This window comes from Sinocyclocheilus anshuiensis, unplaced genomic scaffold (assembly GCF_001515605.1).
Source record: "Sinocyclocheilus anshuiensis isolate Anshui unplaced genomic scaffold, SAMN03320099.WGS_v1.1 scaffold1396, whole genome shotgun sequence".
NCBI lineage: Eukaryota > Metazoa > Chordata > Actinopteri > Cypriniformes > Cyprinidae > Sinocyclocheilus > Sinocyclocheilus anshuiensis.
In genome coordinates, this window is record NW_015544208.1 from 125,880 (window position 1) to 134,707 (window position 8,828).

The 8,828-nt window shown below is 43.6% G+C and overlaps 2 protein-coding genes across 2 annotated transcripts in view; both read right to left on the reverse strand.

Annotated features, from left to right (window-relative positions):
• Positions 1 to 2,302, reverse strand: part of LOC107697043 (methyltransferase-like protein 24) — a 5,914-nt gene extending 3,612 nt beyond the window's left edge. The window contains exons 1-3 of the mRNA XM_016497674.1: positions 2,000 to 2,302; positions 1,243 to 1,341; positions 960 to 1,081 (exon numbers count right to left, since the gene is read on the reverse strand). Coding sequence (XP_016353160.1) covers positions 960 to 1,081; positions 1,243 to 1,341; positions 2,000 to 2,302 — 524 coding nt within the window. The remainder of the gene's footprint in view (positions 1 to 959; positions 1,082 to 1,242; positions 1,342 to 1,999) is intronic.
• Positions 2,303 to 4,409: 2,107 nt separating this feature from the next.
• Positions 4,410 to 8,828, reverse strand: part of ahdc1 (AT hook, DNA binding motif, containing 1) — a 31,785-nt gene continuing 27,366 nt past the window's right edge. The window contains exons 5-6 of the mRNA XM_016497691.1: positions 5,866 to 8,822; positions 4,410 to 5,692 (exon numbers count right to left, since the gene is read on the reverse strand). Of these exons, the coding sequence (XP_016353177.1) occupies positions 5,894 to 8,822 (2,929 nt within the window). The 3' untranslated portion in view covers positions 4,410 to 5,692; positions 5,866 to 5,893. The remainder of the gene's footprint in view (positions 5,693 to 5,865; positions 8,823 to 8,828) is intronic.

Here is an 8,828-nt window from a genome sequence, read left to right on the forward strand (position 1 = left end):
GCCACAGCCTACCTGAGTATTGTTGCTGACCATGTCCATCCCTTTATGACTACAGCGTACCCATCTTCTGATGGCTACTTCCAGCAGGATAATGCACCATGTCACAAAGCTCAAATCATCTCAGACTGGTTTCTTGAACATGACAATGAGTTCATTTTACTCAAATGGCCTCCACAGTCACCAGATCTCAATTCAATAGAGCACCTTTGGGATGTGGTGGAACGGGAGATTCGCATCATGGACGTGCAGCCGACAAATCTGCAGCAACTGTGTGATGCTATCATGTCAATATGGACCAAAATCTTTGAGGAATGTTTCCAACACCGTTGAATCTATGCCACGAAGAATTAAGGCAGTTCTGAAGGCAAAAGAGGGTCCAACCCGGTACTAGCAAGGTGTAGCTAATAAAGTGGCCAGTGAGTGTATATAACCATTGGTATTTCATTGAAAAGAGGACCATGTTCTTATTTCTTTATGAGAAGTGATTTTATTTAAATTATGTGTCAGAGCAGTTACATATGTCTATATTGCATGTTCAAACCTTAATATAATTTATTTTACCATATTAATAGATGTTTTCTCCCTGGAAATATGAGTTTGGAAATTTTTGAGAAATTCCTAATGAATGCATTACACTGTAACTAAACCCATTAGATTTTAGTCTATGAAATCTACTGTAGATTTAGTCTACTAAAGTCTTATGCTATTTAGTCGACTGAAAGTAGACTAAGACTAAAACAATTCAATTGACTGAAATATGACTAAAACTAAATGGCATTTTAGTCCAAAGAACCAAGTCCCCATCCTACATTTGTTTCTTTTTCCTTTATCCATTTCACTACGTCACAATATGGAAGAAAAGGTATATCGCTACTTCTATACGTATGTTTTTTTAGGGGATGCTTCAAGTAAATAAGCATTTTTGTGTCTTTTTGCGGTAACGTAATATATTTATATACCTGAATGAGTAGGCCACACATCCCCATTTGCCCTTCCAGTAGTTGATGCACAAAACATCTAAGTGACCAGAAGAGTGTGTTGATTGATTTCCATCTGAATCCTGCACCACAGAGCAGTTCACCTGCAGAGAGTGATAGGAAAAAATATTCCTTTAAAGGTCCAGATATCTTGCTTTGAAAGTGACAGTCCATTTTTATATGCAGTTGCATAGTGTTATGTAAGACAGCTGTAAGCATGATCGAGCAGGGAAACAGAAAAGAACATTATGGCATGTTTGTGTACCTCTGTTGTGGTGATGAACTGGGTGAGACGCTGCAACTCTGCAAAAAACGAGGGATGTTCTGATGCCCATGGCTGCAGTATCAACTCTCTAGCCGTGGCCTGTAAACACATAAACGCGAAGCTCTCTCTAATCTTGGCCAAATTTCAGATGCACATAAAAAAACTGTAAAAACAAGGATGCAGTGGAGGAGGGTCAGGCATTCGATAGCCACTGAAAAAACTATGTGAGCGTGTGCAGAGCTTCAGGCAAGAGAAGTTGCAGCTTGTTTGGGGTCACAGAATGTGCCCTTTCGAAACCAGAGGTTACATGAGTGAGAACAAAAGAAACAGAGGGAACTTTTTAAACCTGGGCTGTTGGAAATGGAGCCTCTCCCAAAACATACAACAACCTTGTTTAGTAACCATGGAGACACTAGACTAGAGGAAGAGGGGATATGACTCACTGAGGAACTCACTGTTGTAGGGGAAGTGGGGGCGGACAGCGAGACAAACGGAGAAAGGGAGAGTGAGAGACTTTATTTTTCAGAATTTTTCCATCTTAAAGTGTCCAGAAGGGATCCCCGTGTATTTTGCCAAGTCAAACATATGTTTTCCAGACCCTCCAGATAAAAAGCTGCAACCGGGTAATTTATTCTTATTAAAATTCAATCAGTTTACTAGGACAATTTATTTTCTTTTGAGCTGCACATCCGGAGGACCCTCCACCTAAAACCGAAAGACAGATAGTTACCTGCATCACTAGTGAATATGAGATTACCTGGCGTCCTTCAAGCTCGTTTTCGTCCTGGTATCCTGTCAGTCTTGAGTCCTCCTCGTCAGTCCAGAGACCCAACACGCCGCTTTCCAAATCCCGCTCATTTTTTCTAACCTCAGACGACGCTGAGCCGCCACTCTTCTCTATGCTTATAACGAGAAAAGCAGGCTCGTCGCCGCTCGCGTCGCTAGATGCGCGCGGCACCGTTAAATTTACCAGTAGTTGGACTAGCAGTAGCACCGGCAGACCTATAATAAATATACAGTGGGAAATGCTTCTCAATCCGCTAAAGTTACAAGCGGCCATACTTCCCTTCTCTTGAGTTTGGAGTGACCCGTGGGAGCGCAAACACCAGAAATGAAGAGTCGGCGCCGCCGTGACTCTCTGGCTTGAGGGCACTGGGATCTAAAGCTCACGGCTGGACAGTCTATCAACAAATACCAGCATGTGTGAGTCAGTGTTTGCCTGCACCTCCCAATATTCCCCACGAGAAAAAAAAATAGCTTAATAGACATATTAAATAATGTATTAATGAAAAACCTAAAAAAGGCAGAACGGTGTGAGTGAGGTTTAGAGGAGAGAAATTAGTGGTCCCCATACACGTGCGCACACAGCCATTCAAACTCAAACAGACACGCGCACACACACATACACACACACACACACACACACCTATGTAGTATGCAAAAACAGCGCGTCAAATGAGTAGGATGTCCAAATAGCCACTATTCACAATGCAGTAGATGAGTAATAGCCTCATGACGTAGCCTACTGCATTTGCTAGAATTCTGAAGTGTGCAGCCAGTACACTTCCCACTATTATACAGTGGTCGGGAGTTCAGTTCAGAAATTTGGATGCGGTTTTATAATTACAACATTTCAAACCAATAAAACTCATGCAATTAGGAGAATTTATCTGAGTTATTGTCTGACATCCACCTTACAAACAAAAGGTCCATTTGCGGTAGAGCCAGTGTCTATATAGCCTACAACGGAAACACAAACTAATCGTTAAAATCGACCTGTTAGTCAGGAGTGTCTTGTACGTCGCTTTCCCAATAAAAACTTTCCCTTGCTGCTTTTGCGTTTTTGTTATGTGATTTGTTAATGAACAATTAAATTACAGTATTTGCTGACAGCTAAAGCAGGGGAGGACTGGATGAGCATCGGATGCTTAAGGATCTATTAACTCTATAATATAAGGATCTATTAACATCTATAATTTTAAAGGGGTCATCGTTGTATTTTGAAATTTCGTAAATCTTTTTTGTGCCCTCTAAAATTGTAACTTATTAGGCAACAAAGGGAGAAATATTGCGAGATGTAGCCTATTCAAGAAATGTACTCAAATGTAAATGCATATCTGATATTGGCAGTTTATGATGACGTTGGCTCGATTGGATGTTAGAATGACAAGCCGCCAACATTACGTTTTTTATTTTATCTTTAAACTTTTGTATTTCTGTAAATGCAAATGTACAATGGAATAATATATAACAATATGGCAACCCGATGCATGTTATCAGGTGCTGCAAATTTGTTGCATATATAATGAAACATATAAGTGATAACCAAGAAACAGAAGTACAATTCTGCAACCAGACAGTGGCAACACAAATATCGAGCAACTGACTCAAAATAGAGAATGCACAGAAAGCGGCAGTGAAGAGAGTAGGTCTCTTTCTTTTTTTCCCCATGCATCCATGTAGACCTAAAATATAATAATAGACAAAAAGCCAAACATTCGTATTCAGATGTGCAAGTCCCTTGGGTTGATCTGTTGCAGATAACTGTGTTGTAATTGTCCAATATTTTCAAATTCTCAACACAGTGGGGCAGCAAAAGGATGAGAAATGTAAGTTGAAGTATCACACCCCTCCCCCCACACACACTCCCAATACCACATTTACAAACTGATCAATGAAAAAATACAGAATGAAAACCTACCACACAAATACAAATTCTCACAGCCTCCTTCACTCAATTACTTTCCATAATTCCCATACAACCTTTCCTTCATCTCTCAAATCACTGCTCATGTCCTTATCTGAACTCATCTGAGCTTCTGTTAGAATGTCTGACGCCAAAAGCACAATTGCCTCATTCCAAACGCCTGAGTGGTGCTGCATGGCCCAGAATGCAAAAGAGGCACCAAAACCACTCACAGAAGGAAAAAAAAGAGGAAGGAAATGTTATGAAATATACATCATATGAAGAGTAAAGTTTTCCAAATCATTAAATGTAATTGGACTGTCATCTGAATGAGATCTGAAACTTTGTTGAACATTTTAGTAAACATCATAATAATTGGAGGTTATTACCCATTGTATTTTTATTTTCCTGCTTGGCCTCCATTGGACCTCATTTAATTTTCATTGTATTTCCCCAACCACAGGACAAAATGAAACAATGATCAGAACAGAATGTGTATTTAAATATTTTTACCTCAGATACAGTATATGGAACAGACAGATACAATATTTCATCACAAAAAATCACTGTACGACACAGCGGACCACAAGAAATACGAACAGAGGGATGAAAGAAAAAGAGGAGGCGAATATGCATTGTCCACACCCTGAGTTCCAGGCCATCAAATCCAGGGTGGAAAGTGCCCTGGCCTCTAAACATGTTGACAAAGACAACATCGTTCGGGGTCAGTACATGGGTGTCTGTCCTCCTGTGGTGATAAAAACACACAAATGAGAGTTGGATGTTGGGCACAAAGTGACCATGCTGTAGATCCAGAGCGGCGGTTGAAGGGATCAAATTTAGACACATTCCTGTGGGACCAGACCAGGCCACTGATAAAAAAGATAACAAACTGTACTTGCACAAACCCAAGCTGAACAATTTAAAGCCACATACAACTGGTATTTCCCTCATGTGTCCTTACAGCAGTTCCAAAACACTGTCACGTCATTGCTGCTTTAACATATGTCTCTTTCAGCAGGACTCTGAGATTCGGTTGTTTTCATAGCATGGAGCTCCTCAAGTGATGGAACCATTTGAGTAGCTTATGTACAAATGCTGTTTTTTTTAAATGCTGAACTTAAAAGTGAGAAGAGGGCAGAGTTTGTGCAGTCACCATTTATAGATGCTGAAGGAGTGGACCGACCTTTAGGATTAAGTAATCTCCCCAGTGACAAAATCAGAGGAGGCTTTGAGACTAAAACAGACAGAGAAAGAGGGACCAAGATCAGGATGTAGAGAAAAACCTTTTGTTTGGTCTTTCACATTGGTTTAGTTTTTGGGCATCACTGAAATGTGGGTATGTGTGAATCACATTTGCACTCTAAAAGAACGGGACAAGGTTGTTCCCTGCATTTCATCAAATTGTTTTTTTCGTGATACTAGCAGTGTCCATTCTTTGTTTAGTAAGTCCCTAGCCCAAGCTGTATAGCAATATTAGTTTGCAAGATTGTCTTTTTGTGCGTGCATTTGCAGTTGCAAGTCAGCGTATGAAAAGTATATGCAAATATGTGAATGTTTTGTGATCACATAGTATGTTTGTGTTCGTGCAAGTGTTTCTGTGTGTGTGTCCATGTGTATGGATTTGGATCTTGATTGTCACTGCTGGAGAAGTCTTTATTTAGTCCATAACTCTGAAACTCTTCAGTCTAACTCAGTAAGTGTCTTCCAAAGCTTATCCTTTAAAAAATATAAAAAATATGAAAAGGGTACTGTCCATTTCATCTGTCAAGAAAAGAAAAGAAAAAAAAAGAATAGTCAAATGAGGATTAGGATTAGTCTCAATACATAATGACAAAAACTTATGTCACAATATAGTTTGTGGCAGCATTCAAGTATCTACTTGAACAATTTTATACTGAAATGATCTGAACTATGTCCCAGAATTAATGTCTTACCTCTTTAAGGATGCCAAGATAATTCCAACTACAGGCTGGTGACGGTAAAGCCTTCTTCACTGGGCTGGTCAAGAAGCTGGCAGAGTACCCCTCCCCGGGCTGTTTGGGGTGCATAACGGTGTCCAACGGGTGCATAGCTGTCCAAGTTACCGTGGTAACCCATCTCTTCATGCTGAGGGGACGAGTCCAGAGTCCCACTCACACAAGATGTTGATATGGAAGTACCTCTTTGTAAAGGGGAAGGGTAGGATGAATGGGATGGAACTCTCATCCCAGAGACCATCAATGACATGTCTCGTTTGTTGGAGGGCAAAGAGACTGCTGGTGGTCGCTGTTCCTCGTAGTTTTGGGGGCTGCCAGCAACACTTCCTCCTTGCACATACCAGCAGGGAGAGCCACTGTAACTGGGGGAATCATACTGGGAGAACTGGTCTTTTGGGACCCGATGCGGACTCATGGCAGAACCACACTGTGGCAAGAGGCGAGGGGTTGGCGAGAGGGTTGGGCTAAAAGTCCTGGCAGCATGCCCATACGTCTGTGAGGGAGGACCAGGTTTAGGGCACTGCTTTAGGGCATCTGACTGATTTGATAAACTGGGGGATATAGAGGCAGAGTCTGGAGGGTAGACATGAGCAAATCTCTCATCTGAGGAGGGAGTAGATGTATGGACAGAATATGGAGAGGGGTATTCACAGGACTCTGGGGCATGGCTGAGAGGTGACAGGCTACTACTATCTCCACTGTAGTAATCCAATGCTTCCTGGTATACACCCCCTGAACCCATCTGCCCTGACCCTGATGGGGCTGAAGGCTTTTGAGATTTGGTTTTTGGTGGTGGTGGACGATCTCTTTGGCAAGGAGAGAAACCTCCCCTGCCTCTGGCTCCTCTCGGCTGTCTACCACCTGTAGTACTATGTTTTGGCCCTCCCCCTTGCATAGGAGGGCTGGCAGGTGATCCTGGGGGAACAGAGCATGCTTCCTTCTCATTGTGTGTCTCAGACTTTTTCCTTCGCCCACGACCTGGTTTCGCCCCCCCTTGGAATAGTACATTCTGACTCCAGTTGTAAGAAGGGCCTGCTGAATTCTCATTCCAGTCAAGCATTAGCTTCTCCAGGCTTGAAAGGCTAGACTGACCCTCAGGCATAGGAACATCCCTTGGGCGAAATGCTCCCCCCACAACACCCATCCCTCCTCCACCAGTGTGAGAAGAATCTGAGGAGGATTCAGAGAGTGTGTCAGGGCAAGGACGCTGTTTGGCTTTTTGGGGTGTGTAGTTTGAGATGTCCAGAATGTCTTTGGATTCTGATGCAGTTCCAGCTACCCCATATTCAGAAAAACCAGGAAACTGATGAGTACCATATGCATCACCACCCCAGTTATTTCCCCCTTGTCTGTATCCCCACTGAGCTGTAGAGGTGTACTGTCGGCAAGCCTCAGGCGGAGAAGAGGATAAGGAATAGGGGCTAGACTTTGACATTGACATATAACTTCCACCTGGTGAGGTTGCACTAGAGTCCCCTCGCTGTATGGTTGAAAGGGGTGGGCCTGGATATCCACTATAATTGCGCTTGGCAGAACCCTGGTAGTTTGAATAACTCATCTGACACTGTGCAGATGGAACAGAGGGAGTTTTTGTGCCATATGTAAAGCTGCAGTCACTTGGCCTTTGCTGTTGTTGCTGCTGTTGAGGGAGGGGGTAAATGCTTCCTCCTTGAGGAACCCCAGCACTATAACATGGTGGATATTGTGGATAACCACCAGATGGATGTGGAGAGCTGGGTGAACGGGAAAGTAAGAGTGCAGGGGATTTAGGGAAGGATGTGGTGGGAGAAGTCTGTGAGACACTGTATGAATATGAGGGTTTAGTTGTTGAGCTGCCTTGCGTTTGGGGTGAGGGTAATGGCGTCCCTTCCCTAAGACAGGCTGCTCCTTTAGGACTTCTTTTAGAAAAGGCAGGAGACCAACGATGGGCTGCACCAGGGCTGCCACCCTCATATCCTGGGGTGAGCTTACGACCTTCCTGGCATCCAGCAGGGCTGGACATAGAGATGTCAAGCAGATCAGACGAGTCATCAGAATCAAGAAGAGAGCGAAAATATCCTGCAAACATTCCCGCAGACTCTTCTCCGCTGCCTACCCCTCTCATACCGGGGCTGTGGTACATCCCCCCCTTACTAGCCTCACTGCTTTGAAAACTTCCACGAGGGAAACAAGGGCTCTGATAACTGCTTGCTTTCTCAGAAATATCTCTGTCACCTTTCCTTATCCAGCTACTATTCTCATTTAGCCAGTCTTGCTCTTGTGCACCTGGACCATTTTTTAAAGCCCCATTCTTTCGTGATCGGCGTTTTCTAACCTTCTCACCTTGTGCAGAGTCACCTAAAGCTGCCCTACTTATTCCCCCAGCAACACCCTTGCCTCTTTTTCGAGGAGTTCCTGGTTCAGATGCAGGCACCTTCTGCTTCTTGCCAATAGTTTCAAAGAAGTCACTGAATGACCTCTTAAAGGAATCAGAGGATCCAGCTGCTCCCCCTCCTCTACTCCCAATACAGCCTGCACGACCACCTCTCCTGCGGAATCCTGTGAGGCGGTGCAAAAGAGTGGAAAGGGATGGATTTTCTGGTGGTATGTGAAAAGTTTCAGGGTCTGTTGGGGTCCAGCAGCGTGGAGGAGAGCAGCGGCCTGTGCTGGGAGGTTGTCTGTTCAAGAAGGCCAATTTGGAGAGGACATCTGCATATTCTACTTTAACATCATTGGTATCATTAACATATGAGGGCTGCGGAGATGGTAGCTTTACTGTTCGCCGCCTCCGAATTTTTTTTGGCTCTGCAGCACTGGCTGCTCCTACTCTGGTCTCATGCATGTCGGGTTGTCCTGGTAATGCCTGTTTAGGGGGGCGTCCCCTGCGTCGCTTCAGGATTACAGGAAGCTCTCCAGGTGGAAACATCACCATCACACTCTTT